At 46.3% G+C, this 20,701-nt stretch overlaps 1 protein-coding gene across 2 annotated transcripts in view; it reads right to left on the reverse strand.

Annotated features, from left to right (window-relative positions):
• Positions 1 to 20,701, reverse strand: part of IQCH (IQ motif containing H) — a 1,923,049-nt gene that overhangs the window by 819,195 nt on the left and 1,083,153 nt on the right. For both annotated transcript variants that reach the window (XM_069625132.1, XM_069625131.1), the window contains one exon: positions 17,087 to 17,278. In XM_069625132.1, the coding sequence (XP_069481233.1) occupies positions 17,087 to 17,278 (192 nt within the window). The remainder of the gene's footprint in view (positions 1 to 17,086; positions 17,279 to 20,701) is intronic.

The raw sequence follows: 20,701 nt of genomic DNA on the forward strand, positions 1-20,701 counted from the left end.
GTGAAGCAGGCAACAAGCGCTTACTTACGTGCTTCCAGGCGCTTCTAATTCATCACACGGGCTCCATCTTCAACTCACTTCAGCCCGTCATCCGCCATCGCCGGAACCCTGCAAAACAAGAGACATCATTACTAAAGACTTTTAAAGACATTAGAATTACTCGAAACTTACCGTTCGTGCAGTAAACGACGGACAGCAGTCCTCTGAAGTCAAGAGGCCTGCTCCCCTTATCCAGTGAAGAAACTGGTTACAGCACCCTGCCCCGAGGCAGATGGAGAGCACGGCGTTCACTTACCTAAGGTGAGAGCGTTGACCTTTGGGGTTCTACAGGAGAAGAGAAAGGGAAGAAGAGAGAGACATTCAATAACCCAGTTCATTAATCCCTTATTTTCTATCTGCAGACATCTTACCCTTCGAGTCAGACATACAGTGCACAGAGGTCCAGTCCAAAGAGCCAGCCATGTGTTACACATCACCTTTGAAGATACGGTATACGCCCAGTCAAGACCGGCGCCTCTACGGGAATCAGGTGAGCGTTACAACCCCTCACCCAGGTGATCCTCCTGTACTGGTCCACCCCCAGGGTCTGGATCCAAAGGCAATGGCCGTGCTCTTGCCACTTTAGAGAGATCCCCGGGAACTAGCGGGTGAGACACCCTCTGGTTTCTCACAGTACTCAGTTAAGGTATATGTGTGTGCATGATTAGAATAATGATGTGTTGCTCTAGTTGGTCTCTTCCACATCCAAGTAGCGTAAGTTGTTTCTTGGGCAATGTTTTAGGGGAAGAACAGGGAAAAGCTGACAATAGCTTATGAAGGCTTGTGGGATGGAGGGTTCATTATGAAAAGGAAATGGGGGATACCATGTCTCACCTAAGGACATCCTTTTCCCACTCCCAAGTTCCCTCCACCCAGGTGATCCTCCCTCACATATCCACCCCCAGGGTCAGGATCCAAAAGCGACAGCGTTTCCCTGGCCACCCGAGAGGTAGATCCAGGGAACCAAGAAGTGAGAATGCCCTCAGGTTACTCACAGCACACAGAGCGTGCGAGAGAGGAACACAGAGCAGCACAAGAAGGAAGAGAGATGGTGAAGTGGAAACATTTTTTGTACTCTTCATACAGTTTGCACGAAGACCTGATGCACCCCACATGCAGAGTGCAGTACATATGGGGTTATGCTTATTTAGTGGGCCTGTGTCACGACCACAGCCCCTGGTCCTGGCATTCAGGACCTCAGGACCACATCGCAGTATTCCTGCGGGGCCCCAAGGACCCAATCATGCTCCCAAAGACTCTCTTGGAGTCAGGCCTGGCGTTTTTGGCGCCAGGCTCATGTTATTGATAGAGAGACCACAAATCTCCAATGGCAATAGCACAACATGGATGCCTCCACATGGTTCAGTTCTAGAACTGAACCATGCGGTCTAGCTCTTTGGGTGTGGTCAGGACACCTGGGATACTTACAGACTATAAAAGCCACGCCCGAGCTGCAGAACACGCTTCGCGTTGCTCTGCACTCGCAACGTGACATTCACCGAGGTCTGATCTCTGCATTCCGGGCCTGCATCTGTGGAAAGAAGCTGCAGAACAGCATTATTCATCCTAACCTGTGAGAATCCAGCGTCTGTTGTTCACTCCAGTGTCCTGCACCTCTGGCATCACGGCAGACGCTCCCTCTGGAATCAACCTGAAGGAAGGAAAGGAAACGAAAGACGACATTAGTAAGCGTTCGCATTTGCATCTAAACCATCATTCAGAAAAAACGCTTACCTGAGTGGAAGTTACGGTTGGCTCTTCTCATCGCGGCCTTCCATCAATCTGCCGCAGACTTACTCGTCGGTGAATCCGGACATCTTCCTCTCACCGTTCCGCATCCTTTCGCCAGCCTTCATCCGGAACATCACGGCGACCTGTGAAGAAGAACAGGTTAGCACATCATAAAAGCGCACATAGCGCCGCGCTCTGCGCAGTCATCTACCATCTCAGACACAGCTCCAGCCTGCTCGGCGCTCTGCCATTCCTCCCGCACCTAGGGAGATAAAAGACATTAACAGGGGCAATAACAATTAAGGACTAATAAACAAAGCAAAAGACTTACCTGAAGAACTGAGTCACAGCAGGACTGGACTCGCTGGTCCGCGCCAGTGAAGCAACTCGGCGGCAAAGCGTCCCAACCACAACGCACCCCTGCACAGAATTGCAGGACGGAGAGCGCACCATATCTGAATCCAAGGTGAGGAAGGCTCTACGGGGAATCTGAGGGTTCACGAGAGAGGTGGGCCCAGAGAGGAGGAGACTAATCCAAACTCCTGTATTCCAGATCAGATCCTTGGCAGAGTGGGAACCCAGGGAAGAAGGATTCGGGTCAAAGGCAGTCCAACCAGATCGGGTGGCGTCCCTGTGGATACCAGGTGAGCGTTACAGCCTGCCCCAGACCACCTGCAACCATTGCTATCTGAGTAAGTTTCAGAGGTGTAACCTCAACCTCAGATTACCACCTCATATCTGGCCTCCTGAGCATAGGGACATTTCCTTAGGGTACAAATGTGGTCTCAGCCTCCTCAAATCCCAAGTAGATTGGGAGTCTGTTGTGACCCCCTTGCCAGGAAGAGGGCGGCTTGGACGAGATAGAAGAGAGTTGTGCAAATAATGCACGTAGCCAGTTCTTACTAACTTCCTCCATCTAAACTCCTCCCCTTCCTTTTCTCTCACCCGTGCCTACCTCCTTCCTCCTTCCCTCTTAAAGACACCTGTCCTTGCTTCCTGTAAACAACATTTCTCCCCCCCACTTATGCTGCTCTTATATTTCTTCTACCAGTCTCTGTGGTCTCTTCGTTACTCGTTGATGTCTCTTGCTAGTTTGTGCCGTCATAGTATCTCCAATTTCCGCTGCCTTCTGTGATCACCGACCCTGATCCTCTACGGGATGTTCCATTTCCTGATGCTCGTTTTCTTCCACAGGTCTGTTGAACCGTTTGAAGAAAAACGTGTTTTGTGTAATCACTCCATCATCTTGTGCCGTGACCATGTATCCTTGTGTGCTGGTTATCGTGAGTGGTTCTGTCACATATCTTGAATCTGTATTCTTCTGCTGTTTTTGCATTACTACCACCTCTTCTCCTATGGCTAGTTCTATGTCCTTTGCTCGTCTCTTCATGTCGGTGCACTCTTTGGTTTTGCATTTCTTCTCGGTAGCTCTTTTCCATATCTCTTCATCTGTCATGAATGGACCACTGTATCAATTATACTCATACACAAAAGGATATAAGTCAATGACCACTTTAAAGGATAAGAGTGATAAGGGCAGTCTCCTGGTCTTGAGAATTCAAGAAATAGCTCAAGTAGAACGAAGAGGTCAGATTCAGAACTTCCAATTGATGACACTATGACTACAGTCAGATGGAGGAATCAATGGAAAGGGCATGGGAAACAAAACACCCTCCAGCTGTGAGAGAATAAGGAAAATGTATGAACTAAGACTATTGAATCCTATACTGTATAAGGTACAAAGAATACCACTAACTTGTTGACGTAAGATGATTAGGACAAGTCCGACACAGGAACACCAAGTCAATCCAAATAAGGAAACAACGAAGGAAGGTTAGTAAAGGAACTAATCCCGAACGGCACGAGGGTCACACTAGTACCGGGTTGGTGCACTACTGGATAGCATCCATGAAGTCCTGTACACGTGTATCCTTGGTGAAAGCAAAGTGGTGCCAACATTTCTTGTCAGTAATAATAATAAATGCCCTTGTAAAGGTGGTAAAAAAAGGTACGTTGGAATGGAGAATAAGCGCTAACCCAGGGAAGAACAGAAGGTTAGGCTCCTAGGTTTGAAAACGAGGAAGCCGCCCTGTCCAAGTATAATTGTGGGAGCCGCCGCCGTGTCCATGCGGCTGTATGCTAATGCTCGGGGCTGCTGAAGTATCAACGCGGCTGAATGTTAAAGTCTGGGGCTGATGCTGTGTCAATGCGGCTGTACGCCGATGGCCGGGGTGGGCGCCGTGGAAGGCGACACAGTGATAAGATCTGGCTGGCAACTTTGAGCCCCGATGATGACAGCAAAGTTAGCAGTCCGTGCTGAAAAAACCACTAGCCGAAATAACAGTCAGGAATCCGCTTTGGAGGCCAGACAGCAAAAGGACTTGTAGCTAGCACAGGAAACAAAAAGGAAACCAGCGGCACTGCAGAAGGGAATCAACCCTGTGAACAATTGGGCAGCAATTGGGATTTAACCCTGTGAATGAACTGGACACTTTGGCATTTAACCCAGCAACTTTTTTTCAGGTAATATATTGGCCACGAACTGGAGTGCGCGCCTCACCCCTTCTTATTTTACCATGTACTTTGTGGAGATCCGGACTCCAGAGGCTGCAGCACTGGGGTCATTATGCCCTACACTGGAGAGCCATAATTATGTTTTTTGTCATGATGCATACCTCCAGTCTTCAGGGCCAGACCAGCCTTCCCCAGTTGCAGGCTTCCACTGGGACCTTTAAGGCCACAAAACCTTTTCAGAGGCCTTCCTGGCGCCAGGCTCATATTATTTGATCATGTGGATGAGGATTCAGTGAACATGGAGGCACACATAGCCCAGTCCTGAGGAAGTGAGCTATGCAGTCTAGTTTCCAGGGAGTGGCTGGGGTTGGGACTACTTTACCTGGGACTATTTGACCAGGACTATATAAACCACACCCAAGGAACAGAACACGCTTCGCGTTATTCTGCACTCTTGCAGCGTAACGCTCATCGTGCCTGCTCAGCTCCTGCTTACCTGGACTTCAGCCACGCCTCGGGAACCACAGACCATCAGCAGCTGTCGGAGAAAGGAAAGAGAAAACAAGAAGAAGAACAGCGGTTGAGTTCTTACCTGAGAGAAGCAGTCTTCCAGCTCCATCTGAACAGCTTTCTCTTCCGCCGCTCCTGGGAACCGCTGCACCTGCAGAAACGACACAAGAAGGGAGAACGAATACTTACCCAGAGGCGACAGTCATCTCAGGATTCCATCAAAGCGGTTCACGCAATCGCAGCTCCGGAGCCTCACCGCACCTGCAGTGGAAGGGAAAAGAGACACCAGGTTGTCTGCGCACTAGAAATAACCATTTTAAAATATATCTCGACGCTGCGCTTTCGCGCTAACACTCACCTGCATAAATACTGCTCAGCATCGCAGTGAAGAGTCCATTCCTTCATCTGGCATCTCCAAAACTGCTCCTGCAAAATAATAAGCACAATAGTGAAACTTTGCAACAAAAGAACACATTAAACAAAAATCTGTTACCAAGAACCAATAGGTACAAGGACTTACCTACGAGTCACAGCTGATCTGGATTCCTCTACAGGCCTCAGGATCAGTGACGGAACTAGATCCAGTGAAAGTGCCTAAGAACATTAAAGCGCCCCTGCATTCAGACGCAGCATGGAGAGCCCATCGTTAAAATACGTAAGGTGAGACATAAGCACAGAGGGAAGCGGTTGGAGGTTTAAGGGAGGTGGGAATCTTACCCACCTTGTGCAGCAAGTTAACATCTCCGTTCATCAAGAGACGTGTGCAGACGTTCATCGCTCAGCTTCATGGGACGGCCCCGTGGAGACCAGGTGAGCATAACAGTTTTCCCCTCTCCCCCTCTTAAGGGTAAGATGTGTGTTTTTGGTCACCTGAATTGTTAAAATGGTTTGACTACAGCTACCACAATTCCTAGAGACTGCAACAGCAATTATATTGGATTCACCTGAACAGAAAGGCAACTCAGCCTCCCTGATGAGTGTTGGCGACACGAAAGCGCTATGAGGAGAACAGCAGTGCAAGAAGGGAATCAACCCTGTGAACAATTGGGCAGCAATTGGGATTTAACCCTGTGAGTGAACTGGACACTTTGGGATTTAACCAAGTAACTTTTTTTCAGGTAATATATTGGCCGGGAACTGGAGTACGCGCCTCGCCCCTTCTTGTTTTACCTGCTAAATACGTAGCCAGAGATCACGTGATTAGAAGCAGATCATGTGACCGTAACGGCATGTATGTCGGCAACGCTGATTTCCTGGCAATGTATCAAACAGTCTCCTCTTAGTATAGAACGGTCTAGTTCTATATGCAAAGCATGTCCCACGAAGGTGATGAGCAGTGGGAACTGGTGCAACACGGGTGCAAGGTATGGCATCATCAACTTCTCTTGTTATCTTCCAGTTATATCAGGCACTTTTTTCTTGGCTTGTATTTGACCATGCGCTCTATCAGTGTTTTTCCCCGTAGCTTATTCCGGTAGTGGCGCAGCATCTGGAAGTGCTTGTTGCATTGGGATTTTGCCGACGATTGCTCGTTGTCTTGTCCTCTTAATGGTGGCCATGAAACATTGTGTTTGCCTGCAGCCACAGTGGGATTATCTTTTGGTGCTTGAATCCCATGTTAGCTGAATGGTGGTGGTTGTCTGTTTCTATAATGTTAGGAATGTCCCACCACTAAATACTTCATCTAGTATTCCCAGAACGTTTAAAAATGCGATCAACAGTGTTGCTTTTACCATTGGAAAATCGGGAATACTAGTCCACTGCCACCAAGAGGTGGCCTCCTTCTAGAAGGGGTCCGTAGAAATCTGGTGCCTTGCGATGCCACAGGCCTTCTGAAATGGGTTTGATCATCAGTGGGAGCAGTGTTGTTGGCGCGCTACACAGTTTAGTATGACATCTTCCACTATGGCATCCATGTATGGCAACCACACCTGGTTTCAGAGTTTTTTCTTGGTGTTGACCACTCCTCTGTGGCCTTCATGTGCTAATTGTACTATTGCTTTCCACAGATTCTAGGACACCACTAATTTACATCCTCTCAGTAGGATACCCTGCTCTGTCACTGCCAGTTCTGTATTTATTGTTGCCATTCTGTCCAGTGTGAGAATCTGAAGGCACTCTCACATCTTCTCCCCAGGGGTCTTCTGTTCCGGTGGACAGGTAAGGGCCATGGTTTGTGGATACCGACCCTGGGGGTGAACTAGCGAGGGAGGATCTCCTGGGTGTAGGGTCCTTGCGGATTGGGGAAAGGGTGCCCAAGGGTGAGTCATGGTATCCCCCATTTCCTGACAGTGATTTACCATACCCTGCCTAGCCTTTAGTGGATATTGCTACATGACCCTACTTTTCCCTTTGAAGTCAGACCAAGTACTGAGAAGAAAAAACGAACAACTAGAGCAATGAAGATTACCCATAGGAAAGACCACTATAGTACTGGGATGAAGAAGAGGGCCCCTGAATGCTATAGAACTGAAGGTCAGGCATGATCTGTTAATTGGACTAATTGGGGCCAGGCAAATGAGCCTAGGACTTCACACCTGCAGCCTGTTAGAGACTCACAGGTGTATAAAGGGTGGCGTCCACAGAGAGTTGGAGTGAGCAGGAGGAGATCTATTGCAGTCCGCGGGAAGCCAGAGAACGGGACACCAGGACGCAGTAAGTGAGCAGAGCGAGAGAAGCTGTCATTGCGTGGCGAGAGAGTTGTGCCTCAAAGAAGCCGGAGAAGGGTACCGTGGAAGATTCTGGTCCCTTTTTACTGTGGCCAAGAACTGCTTGTTCCCATGAATGGCATTAACCATCCAGGCGTGTCTGAGGGGCAGGCGGTGAGACCCTGACTTCAAATCCCAGAAAGCATCTGGTTGAAGAAACTGAAGAAAAGTACATCAAGCAGTGAGTTTCAAGAGAATACAAGGAAACCCATGTTCGCGTATGAAAGAATTACATTTTAACTGAGTGGTCGCTTGCGGTCGCACGTTCTCGAAAGCCTCAGAGGGAAACAAGGGAACAAATCAAAGCAAATGCAGTACTTAAAGTGAAACATGCTGAAACATTGTGTCAGGGTGAAACACGCTGAACGCGATGAACAAGTAACTCTAGGGGAGCCAGTGAAGTGCGAGCAAAATGCAGAGCAGGCAAAGTAAAACTGTAAATTTCCGATTTCCCCTCATGCCCAGAATCTAGGAATCTACTTTGACTCATCCCTGTCCTTTACTCACCATATTTCCCTTGTGTCTCACTCTTGGCGCTACCACCTCTTCAATATCCATAAAGTCCGTTCTTCTCTCACTTTCCATGCTACCAAGCTCTTAATCTCCTCCCTTATCTTTTCTCGCCTTTTCTACTGTTGTTCTCTCTTTTTGATCTCCCTGCCTCCCATCTTGCTTCCCTTAAATCCCTATACGACTCTGCCATCCGTACCCTCTGTCTTATCTCTCCCCATGATTCCAGCTCCAACTCACTTCCCAACCTTGGCTGGCTTCCTTTCCATTCCCAACTTAAATTTCACTTCCTTTGCCTTGTCTTTAAATCTCTTCATGACCTTACCCCTCCTTACCTCTCCTCTTCTCTCATTCTATACCCCATCTCGCTCCCTTCATTCTGCAGATCTCTTCTTACTTTCCACTCCCCCACCACCTTGAGCCTCCTCATTTACGCTCCTTTCAGCTCCTTGCCCCCCTACATTGGAACTCCCTTCCTTTCACTATCCGCTCCACTCCGCCTATTACTCCTTCCGTTCCTCCTTGGAAGAACTCCTTTTCCACTCCCCTCCCTGACACCTTTTCTCTCTCCTTCCAATACCCTCTTCCTCATCCCCCTATCTGCCCCGTCTCCCCATGATCTCCATCCTCCCTCCTAAGTCCCACCACTCCCTACGATTTCTCCCTTTTTTCCGTCCTCTCCCCTCCATTCTTCTTCCTCAACATATGCAAATTGTTCCACATGCTGTTTTTCTGATTTGTCTCAAATATATTGTTCTTGCTTCTATGTTACATGTTTAATGTTCCCGTGTTGTTAAACTGTAAAGCGCTTTGGATTAAAGCGCTATATAAACAATAAAATACAAATACAAAATACAAATAAATGAAAATCAAGCAAGCACATTATAGGAAAGAAAATCAAAGGAGCATAAAAAAAGAAAACCCTGAATCTAAGAACTGGAGAAACCCTGTAATTCGCCACAGTGGTAAAAAGATGGAAAAGGGCAACTGGTTGCATGACCTGTAATGGGTGGGCCGTGCAGCCTATTAACTGCCAGGACACCCCAACAAGAAGAAGTGTGAAAGCAACCTCAAAAGACACTAAAGCTGAACGTTGGTGTTTTTAGCATCAGGATTCAAAGCTTGGGGAGGGGAAAACCTGAGCTTCTCTGGAACAGTGTTGATTTGGTGAAACAGTGCTTAAGCTTGGGGAACGGCACCCTAAGCACCTTTTTGAACTTTGTGGTTAAAACCACATCCTGCACTTGTGGAAGTGGCTAGAGACTGCTCTATACTTTTTGTATTTGTATTTGTATTTGTTTATTTATATTGCGCAGCCTGCCCAAGGGCATCAGGGCGCATGTTTGGAAGGGTTACAATGAGAAGTTACAGAAAGACAGTTACAGGAAGGCAGTTACATATTACAAAGTATAAATATACATAAGGCAAAGAAATATACATATATTTACAAGGTAGTTAGTCGACCCAATATATACAGAGGTGATAGGATTGGTACAGCGTGCAGTGAGTGTTTACAAAAAGGAGGCTGAAGCTTCGTCTTGCTCATAAAGCCATTGTTTTGCTCTATTTTCGAAGGATGGAAGGGAGGGGACATTCCTGAGATCATTGGGAAGTGAGTTCCAGAGCTTGGCTGCCAGGACTGGGAAGCTCGAGCCTCTGGCAGTCTGGAGCTTGAAGTTAGGAATGATGAGTGTATTAGCTTGTGCAGATCTTAGGGGTCTGTGGGCTGTGTGTTGTGTGAAGCGCTCTGACAGGTAGGCTGGTGCAGCGTTGTTCTGTGCTTTGTAACTAAGAACCAGTGTTTTGAGGGCAATGCGCCGTGAGATGGTGAGCCATCGTAAGTTGCGTCTAGTGGAGGAGATGTGTGTGCGCCTAGGTATATTAAGAGCAGCCCTGATGGCGTTATTCTGGGTTACCTGAAGTTTGTCAATGTTTTTTTGACTGGTTCCCAAGTAAAGGGCATTGCAGTAATCAATTTTGGATAAGATGAGAGTTCTGGCAAGGATCAAGCAATTGTCCGTAGATAAGAAGGGTCGGCAAGCAGTGATTAGTTTGCACGTGTGCGCAGATGCTGAAACTACTGAGTTGGTTTGTCTAGTGAGAGAGAGGGTCGAGTCTAGATAAATACCGAGTGTTTTAGTGACCTTAGTGACCTTGATAATGTTACCATCAATGATGAAGGCATCATATTTGCTGTCAAGTTTTGCAAGTTTGGATTGAGAACCGAGGATGAGTAGCTCAGTTTTCTCATCATTTAGGCAGAGACCGTGGTGGGCCATCCACGCCTGAATGACGGAGTAGACTGCATTAAGAGCTTTGACGTCAGTTACATAGTCACCAGTGATAGGGATGAGTATCTGGGTGTCATCCGCATAATTTGTGTAGGTGACACCCAGATGGTCAAGAATATCAAAGAGCGTAGGTGATACGCATGAGCCTTGTGGGACTCCGCAAGGGACATGCGCTGGGTCAGCCGCGGCCAGAGGTGAGAAGACTCTCATGGATCTGTTGGCAAGGAATGAGCTTATCCAAGAGGTGGCTGCATCGGAGAAGTGGGCAGCCGTTTTGAGATGCTGGCAAAGGATTTGGTGGTCCACCAGATCGAAGGCGGCGGATAAATCTAAGAGGAGTAGGAGCGCTTGTTTGCCCTTGTCTTTTAGATCCTCAAATTGTGTTTTTAGATCTAATAGAGCTGTCTCAGTGCCGTGTCTCGGACGGAAACCAGATTGCCTGAGTCCTAATAGGTTATTTTTGTCAAGATAATCTTGAATTTGGAGATATGCAGCACGGTCCAGGATTTTTAGGAGGTAAGGTACCGTGGTGATGGGCCTATAGTTGGTGGGATTATTAGGGTCTAAGTTAGGTTTTTTGATTAAGGGGATTACCCAAGCATCCTTGAGGTTGTTAGGTACTATGCCAGATTTAAAAGAAGAGTTGATGAAGGATGTTATAAAGGGAGCGAGCTCAGGTGCTGCTTCCTTTATGATTGGTGCTGGGCAGGCGTCGCCTTGACAGTTAGAGGGTTTTAGCTTCTTGATGATATTTTCCACTTCCCTAGTGGTAAGCGGTGAGAAGCTAAAAGGTTTGAATGGATGAATGGGGGAAGAGATGTTGGAGGGTTTTTTTTGTTGTTGAACACTATTTAAGTTAGAACATCTCTACACTATATTTCTGCATTAGGTGTGAAGGCAAACATAGGTTTTGACACAGACAGGCTTTTTGAGTTGAACCCACAGACTTTGACTTTTCCTTAGTTTCTTTAGTTAGGGCTATTCCCACCATAGCAGTAGGGCAAGTTAGGCATTTCACCCATCCTGACATTTTAATAAAGGTTTTCAAAACTGTTACATCTGTTGTCTGTGTCATCTCTTGATACCATGCCTGTATCACACCAGGTCCTTTCTGTCTGCAATATTTTCCTGTAGTTCCTCCATTTGGCCTCCTTCGTGAGGTGTGTACTATGCTGAGTGTTTGATCTTCTTATGACTCTTTTGCAAGCGTTTCCATCATCAGATTTGGGGGGGGGGAGAGCTGTTTCTGAGATGTTCTGTATGTACTGTATGTAGGATTCGAGGTTGCAATTTGTCTGCCTCTTTGGGTTTCTCGATACGTAGTCCACTGGGTTTTAGTCACCCCCCGCCCGGTTTGTGTAAAATGTTATAGTTGCACTCCTGGAGTCTAATGCCCGTTCTTTCTATCCGTGGGGGTATTTTCATCCTTGGATTTCCAAACGGAGACAGCAATGCTTGGTGGTCCGTGAAAAGTGTGAACTAGTGCCTAATTACGAAACGGTTAAGTATTCACAGGCCCAGACAGCCGCCAGGCTTTCTTTTTCTGCTTGGCAGTAGGCGGCTTTGTTTCGGATATGGCTTTACTGGCATAAGCTAATACATGTTTCACTTTATGTTCTTCCATCTCACTTTGGGCCAAGATGGCCCCTAGTCCCACAGGGCCGGCATCTACTGTCATTTCTGTATTCCATGCTGGGTTGAAACACCCTAGGAGGCCTGCTGTTGATCACTCCGCTTGTAGGTTTTAAAATGCTTTTTGGCATTCCTTTTCAGACAGAAAGAGACTTCTTTCTTGGGTAGTCGTCGCAGTGGTTCTGTCATTGTCGCATAGTTCAGTAGGTAGTGTGCACAGTGACCCGTCATTCTCAGGAAGGACCTGCGTTTGGTCACTTGTGTTGGGGGTGTTAGCCTGGCGATGGCTAGTACTTTCAGGGTCTGCGATCATCCCCTGGTCCGAAAGAATGTGTCCAAAGAAATTTAACTGCCTCTTATTTATGTCACACTTTTTATTTAGTGTTAGTCTTGCAAACCTCTTCTAGTGTATGGACATGTTCTTTCTGGGAAGTACCAAACACAAGGATGTCGTCACTATAGTTGAATGCGGATGGGAACTGTAGGGTCTCGGGGCAGGGTGGACGACAAGTTGGTGGTATCCTTGATTAAGGTCATGGTTGGAGAACCTAACTGTTTTGTTGAGCCTGACAATCATAGTTGAGACCCGGGAGTATCACCCGTTGGATGGCGATGTTGGGGATGCACATGTCTAGAACTAGCATGTCTAGAACTAGCAGTGATAGCCAAGCCACATGGTTGGGCCTTCTGCTCTTTCGATGATGTCATCTTGGAAGAGGAGGTGTATTTCCTCTGACACCCGTTTGGAGGCAAAATCCAATCCTTCTGGGATGTGGGGCCTGTCTTAACGATTGGTCTATTTGTAGCTTGACCACTGAGTCTTTTAGTTTCCCCAGCCCCTGAAATAACTCTGGGAATGAAGCGCGCATAAAGGTCTTCGTCATTTGAGTCTGGTCCATGGTGCATATTGTAACTTGCATTACTGGGTGGCATTGTACAATTTCTGAGCTGTCGTAGTGTATTATAAATAAGCGCGAGTTCATGTGCCGTCTCGTAGCTTAGTAGGCACCACCTAGCCAGTGGACAGTGGAGGACATGTATGGCTGCAGCAATCATTAGCTCTTTATGTCAGAGTTGATGCATGAATTGTCCAGAGGACAGTAGGGGCTGGGTCGCACCCCATTGGTATATTCTTTCTGTGACCGTCACAAGGGGGTAACGTCTCCTGGATGGGGTTATAGTCCCGTTCACTCATGACGTTGACCACCATGCATGAGTCGACAATACATTGGTTATTTCGGCCTCCTCATTGGTAGTGTCACTCTTGGTGCAGTTTCATCTTCTAGTTCCTCGCTTATTAGGTGTACGTTTTCTCTGGGGTACCATCCTGTTGGGTCGTCCTGGTTCTGCTGCTCTTGGATGTATACATCTTCTAGCGCTCTTATCATCCTTCTTGGGAGAGTTGGTGGAGTCTGCTGTCGGGGGTATGGCATTGATCTTGGTGTTTCCAATCTCATGGGCATGTCCGTCCGAGCCTGTAGGAGGGGTCCTTGTGGGAAGGGCACCCCTTCACTGCATACCGACGAAGTGGTTGTCTCTTCTGGACTTAGAGCATTGGTGCCCAATGGCTGGGAATGGTCCTCTGTGTAGAAACATCAGACCTCACCTGTAGCATATTCGCATTCCCTGGTTTCTCTGGGTCGCTGTTTGGTACGAGGTAGGTTTGCACTGTGCAGAGGCTGTGTTGGTGATTGTGTGATGTGGATGGCAGCAACTGTTTCTCCCTTCTTCATTCCCTCAAAGGGAGCCGGACACCATTTCTTTCGTATATGCGTGGCGGGTCTATTATTTCATCGAGTGGTAGCAGGTTCTTTAGAAGATGTTTTCAGATAGTCAATGAGGTACAGCCTTCTATTATTCTCAAGCAGATCGCTTCTTCATCTGTAAAGTTTGCGAATCCGCAGTACATGATCTTTTTTGTAGTCGGATGGCAAATGCATCTACTGTCTCGTGGGACAGTTAATAACACTGATTGAAAGCAAACCTTTTATAACCTCTGTTTGGTTGTAATATACCTTTTCTGTTGAGGGCCGCAATGGTCATGTTATATGATATCCTTTCTTGTGTTGGGATAGTTTTGAAGATAGTCTTTACATCTTTCGCCGCCAGATTGGTGAAAATGTCCAGTAGTACCAGTGACTTGTCATCCCCCACTGCTTTGATGAAATCGGAGAATTCTTCTAACCATTCTTCCCATCTGGGTCCTCTGTCTTGTTGGGGTTGTAGTTGAAATGGTTGAGGAACGATGCTCTGGATGCTGGTGTCGCTTGTGTGATCTGGGCTGCTTGTCCCTCCTCCATGCTGTAGGCCCTGTTGCTGTGAGGCACTTGGATTGAGATCCGGTGGTGTCAGGCTGTTGTCTGCTGGTCTTCCAGGTGTGGAGTGAGGTTCTTGTTGAGGGGGTATCAACCCCCCCAGCATATCCCCTAAAATGACGGATGCCAACCACTGAAGCAGCCCAACAGACCATATCCGGATGACATCACCAAAGTAATCATAAAAAGGCGACATGGCTGAACACACCTGCTGAGACATTAGCCAGGTGCAAAACAACACACGTGAACTGCTTGCTGACACAGAGAAAGCAATTACCATGAGCAGCCATGAAAGTAAATTGGAAGCCACAACTGCATTTAAATGAATTGGGAAAACTTAAAACTGAAACACAAAGCAGATCTGGCAGAGCAGGCAGCTTGTCAAGCCCTGACAAGGACCCTGGGAGAGAGTTTGAGTCTGCAGAAAAGATACAGCGCCTACAAGGACAGAGGACCGAAATCCCTCATAAATTCAGCCAGAGAAAATCACTTTTACGGTCCCTGAACACGTGAGCTGGGGAACAAGGCCCATTCAGACAGATATGGTTGTCCCATCAAACTGAAGACAGAAGATGGAGAAAGTGTCCATGCTCCAGGCTTGAGAAGTTGGAAGTAGCAACATTAGTGGGAGGCAGGCGGTGCTCTGAGATCACCTTCCCCACACATCATTTTTTGCTCATATGCTGGTAAATTTCCTAAACTGACAAGGCTTGCACCTACCTTCTGGGGGTGGTGCCAGGCAGAGTTACCAGATCTGGCCAGCCTAATCATATTTTTTTACCCCTATATACTGTAATTATGCCTATACTGTTCACCCAATCCAAATCTCGCTTAGAGCTCAGGAATGTAACTTTTGGTTGTTATGTCAGACCCTTTTAAAACCTCAATGACCACCTGTAATGTGCTGAGAGTGCATTTGGAGCTGTAGAATCCATGTGCATATCCCTGCTTGGATTAATAAAGCAGCAATTTGTCACATTTCTGGACTCCTCCATTTTTGGGCATGACTGGATTTCCCCAGAGCCAAACTCTTTTTTTTCTAAATACACTTAATTCTCGTTGTGGTAGAGGGCTAGCCAGAGGCTGCGCTGTGGCAGTGGAGTATATAGTGAGGCTGTGGTAGGTTTTGAACTGCTCTCGAGAGATGGAGTGAGTTGTGGAGTGAGTTGTGATGCTTTGGCTGGCTCTGGAGGAAAGCTCTTTGGCGGTCTCTCTGATGGAATGGCCATGGAAGAGTGCTCTTTAGCAGGGTCTCTACTAGAATGGCCTTGGAGGAGGGCTCTTGGCAGAGTCCTTGATGGAATGGGCCTAGAGGAGTGCTCTTGGGCAGTGTTTCTGATGGGGTGGAGGAGCCCCATGTAAGCTGTGTAGCGGGCACCTTGTGTGTTGTGGGCACCACCAGACTTTGGAGTAGGGCAGTTATGGCACTGGAGGGGCTGGCTGTGGGAAGTGCCCTGTAGGAGCTGAGGAGGCGAGAAGGTGATCTCTGGGGAAGTGGATGCGCTGTTTTGGTGCTGCCACGTTCTCTGTCTCTTCTGGCTCTGTTGTGTGGGTGAGTGGCGTGGATGGGCAGCAGAATATTAACCCTTCGTGGGGAGGGACGGAGCGGTCGGCTCTGCTCGCCAGGATGAGTGGCGGAGGTGCAGCGGTGTTAAATGCAGGAGAGTCCTTCCCTGGGCTTGCAGGAGTTGCTAGTTCTTTGGATGATAGGCCCTTTGTACGGGATGCTGGGAGGGTGCCATTTGGTGTGAAATAGGAGGCAGTGATCGATGACCACGGACCATGTTGTCTGCGTTAGGGGGCACAGGACCGTTTCTTCCTCGTTACCCATTGCTGTGACACCCGTGCCAGGAGGGGGAGGGTGCTTGGATGGGACAACAGAGGTGTGTACAAATAATGCATGGAGCCAGTAACAAAGATAAAGACTCTTTATTCATTCTTACTCCTGACTGACTTCATCCCTCTCAACTCCTCCCCTGCCTTTTCCCTCACCCATGCCTTCCTCCTCCTACTATCCTATTAAAGGCACCAGTCCTTGATTCCTGAACACAACAGCGCGCATCTACAGCATTTGGCAGGCCTGATAACTACTTTGGATTCAGACCACTGACTGGTAAAGTTTTCAAGAAGTACGTCAAACAGAAGGAGACAGAGAATGGATGCAATTAGCGAGGTAGTTTAAAACGACATGCATAATGGCAAATGTGTGGCTCTTTGTGAGGCCTTAGTAAAAGGTGATTGCTTAAGAAAGGGCTTTGCACATAAAAGATTCTGGAGGTTGCACACCTAGAGGAATTGTGTATAGCTACTTTAACACTGGGAAGCCAATGCCCTGAACTTGCACAGCATGCTTTGGCAAAAATATTTTGCTGAAAATAATCAGTAAAAAATATGGGGTGTGGGGGGACATAAGAGGTGGGGTGGTGTATAGGGAATAGATAATAGGGGAGGAGGGATTGGGGGGATGCCCCCACCCCAAATTAGGGTTTAATCAGTGGGGAAAATGGATTTTGGTATAGAGTTGTGGTATTACTGCAAACTCTTAATCCTTCATTGTTCTGTCCACAAACATTGATTAAAGGTTGCCGAGATGCTTTTAAAAAGTTTCAGTATGAATGATAAGGGCAATTACTTCTTCCAATAACAACTAAACAAATAAGGATTTTTCCATCATGCATTTTCTTTACCCTGTGCAACCGTGCGAAAACAATGAATGATAAACAGACAGAAAAAAAAGAAAGATTCAAGGTCTGTGCCTTACAGCACTAGGATTCCAAAGGGTCTGTTATCTGCTTCCCACCATACTATATTTTGACAGCATGAATATGAGACTAACCTGCGCCCATTTCTTGATCCACTTCTCATGGCCGTACCTTCTGAACTCCTTTAGGGCCTGCGCGTAGCAAGGCAGGTGTCTAGCAATGTCGCAGTAGGCTGTGCCATGTCCTCCAAAGGATTCATCCACTTTGAACAGCCAACGGTTCACATCAAGATTGTCAGTGATCAATTGGCTGAGGACTTCAAAAACCTGAGAGAAGGCAAGGCACACACAAATGGTCAAAGGGACTACTTGCAGTTTTATTCTGAAAGTACTTTTGCAGAGGTACATTTGCACAGTTAATAGTCCTTCTCATGGGATGAACAAACCAAACAACTCATGCTGTCAGCAAGGGAAGCTATTTAGACAGTGATGGTGAGGTTTGTGCCTTGCAATCGCTCACTTCTGAAAGCATATGCTGTTAAAAAACGCTATACATTTATGAAAAGAACTATTAAAAAATATACATAGAAATGCACTTGACAAATATCTGGGAACTAAGATTCAAGTTAAAACACAGAAATAAAACACACTATTAATAATGAGAGGGCGTTGGAAATTTCAACATGTAGTCTATATATAATCTGGTTAGCATTGGCACAATACTGATGAGAATTTTCTAGAGAACCTTGGCAACATCCACCCTAGACTCTTCAATACGTACCGGTGTACGGGTATAATTCATCTATCAAAGGATGCCTTGGCATGCCGCCCTCTTTACTGGATCTCCTGGTAGCTATGCACCCAGACCTCTCAGTAAGAGTACGTGTTAATGCATTAGGGGAGTTATCAAATCCCATAAATTCAACTTGTGGCGTTAGACAGGGATGTGTGTCTGCACCATTGCTTTTTATTTTTTATATCAATTCACTGCCTGCCATTTCAAACGACCTTTTGGAGTGATGTAACTAAGCTAGCTGGAAGACGCCTGCCGGTGTTAATGTACGCTGACGATACCATTCTTATTAAAAGAACGGGAAGGGCCCTCCAACAGTTGGTGAAGGGCTTTTGTAGTTACATGTCCGAAACAGATCTGAATATAAATCTGTCAAAATCAAAAGTACTGTGTATTGGGACTATAAAAAGTAAAACAAAAACCAGATTGGCTGAAGGACATGCCGTGCCATGGATTTGCTCTTTTTCCTACTTGGGTGTGACATTTTCAAAAGGCCTTGTGTGGCGTATACATATTGATACTCAGGCCAGTAAATGCGCTCAGATTAATGGCTCCATACTGCGTTATGGAAATAGTATGGGCGGGCTTCCGTTTGAGCACGCCCTACGTATTTATAAAGCCAAGTCCATCCCGGTGGCTATGTTTGAAGCAGCAGTCTGGGGGCATCAGGCGTCTTTGTCTATTCAAAGGAAAGAAAATCGGTTCCTAAGAGGAATTATGGGGGTGAATCAAGGCTTTCCCGGCTTCATATTACATGAAGAATGTGGTATGATGTTTGCTTCAGATCTTATTCAACTCCAACCACTGTTGTACTGGCTCCGTCTCTGGGGTAATCCAGCTGTATCGTTGACGAGGTCATTAATTCAGGATATTTTGGACTAAGATGTATAATATAAGTTAAAATGGCTAAACTATATTTGTATAACTTTTAAACAGCTTGGTCCGGTGGATTATTTCTATGGCAAATCAGGTGGGGGGATGAGGCCCTGACCAAGGCCTTTTCTAAATTGAAAGAGGCTTGTGAATCTAATAAAAGAAGCAACATGGGTTATCTTAGCAGGAAGAACGATCTGGGACCATCAAAATACATGTTTTGGTTTAATGATACAAGGAGGAGGACAGTGTTCCTTCGCTTAAGGTCTAACCTACTTTTTACGAAAGGCACCTTGCAGGACAAACAAAGGAAAGGTTTGAATAGGTGCCCTTGCAATCAACATGATGTGGATGATTTGTTATACTTCTTGTTAATATGCCCTCTGTACGCGAAACTGCGGTGCAAAATATCTCTGTCCATTGTCTAGAGATTATGGGTTAAGAAATGCACATACAGCTTTTAACATGATTTTATCCCCCCCCCCCCAAGTGTTATCTGTGCGCAACAAATATGCTTATGTAGAGCATGCGCTGGAATTGAGCACTTTTATTGTAGCATGTGTAATTTTATTGTGATGTTTTATATTTTTAGCTATTGTACTGAGTTATATAACATTTGTGCTGTGAGTTTTCAATGTACTTTTATGGGTGCCCGAAATAAAGTTTTATCTACCTATCACTTGACAAATATCTGGGAACTAAGATTCAAGGTAAAACACATACAAATAAAACATACTATTAATAATAAGGAGAGGCTGTTGTAAATTTCAACATACGGTCTATATTATAATCTTGTTAGAATTGGCACAATACTGATGAGAATTTTGCAGGAAACAAGGCAACATCCACCCTCAACACTTCAATACATACATGTGTACAGTTTAACTTCCTCTATCAAAGGATCAATCTAAACTACACATTATTACACACCTATCATTTTTGTGGTATAATAGCATATAATGTAATGCAAGTCTTAGTTACTTATCTGTAACTGTATTTCTCCAGCATTGGTATCTTTCATAGATTCACATGATTGAATATTCCCCGTCATCAGACTGGAAATCCTGGGTGATAAAAATAATTATTAAAACATTTTTCAATATACACACATTGCTACATAGCAATGCATGTACATAGCACAATATGGCCTTTGAGCCATTCTATTGTGTAGTCCCTTCACCTCACTTTGGTCCTTTATGGCCCCAACCAATGAGGTGGCAGGGCTTAAGCTCCACCCCTGGCAGCCATCTTCAGATTTTGAACCGTAGATACTACAGTATAATGGATGCCGAACATAGGAGCAGCCTCTCAGGGGAGTCGGGTGGGCGCATGTGGATCTATGAAAGATACCAATGCTGGAGAAATACAGTTACAGGTAAGTAACTAAGACTTCTCCAGCATTGGATCTTTCATGGATTCAGATGCTTGAATAGAATACCAAGCAGTTAAAACATGCCACCATCATATACGTATCTACATAAATCCAGAAAAAAACATTTCTGATCAAACCTTTACCATGCAGCAACACAACTGTTATATACTTCGGGAAAGGTGGGAAAGGAGGCTGGTCCTACCTTATGCAAAGAGATGGCGGAGCACTGCCCGACCAACGGCAGTTTCTTTGTTGGTGTCTTCGGCTAGGCAGTAGTGTTTCGCGAAGGTGTGCAGAGTGCTCCATGAGGCTGCTCTGCATATGCCCTTCAAGGCCACCCCTGCGTGTAATGCTGTTGACGCCGCTCTCCCTCTGGTGGAGTGCACAGATGGCGGTCTAGTTCGAGGGTCGCCTTTCATCTGATGGCAGTGGGTGATGCAGGACGATACCCAGCGTGCCAGACTTTGTTTAGAGATATGTTGACTTTTGGTACGGCCAGAGAAAGCAATGAGCAGAGAGTTTGAGGAGCGGAAGTCCTTGGTTCTCTGCAAGTACAACTTCAATACTCTAGAAACATCTAGAGAATGTAATGTTCTTTCTGCTTCAGAAGAGTGGTTCTGGAAAAAGGTTGCTAAAACAATGCGCTCAGTGAGTGTCATCTCGAAAAAGCACCTTGGGAAGGAACTTAGGATGTGGCCTTAAGATGACACGG

The sequence above is a fragment of the Ambystoma mexicanum genome, chromosome 11, assembly GCF_040938575.1.
Source record: "Ambystoma mexicanum isolate Mex_15411 chromosome 11, UKY_AmexF1_1, whole genome shotgun sequence".
NCBI lineage: Eukaryota > Metazoa > Chordata > Amphibia > Caudata > Ambystomatidae > Ambystoma > Ambystoma mexicanum.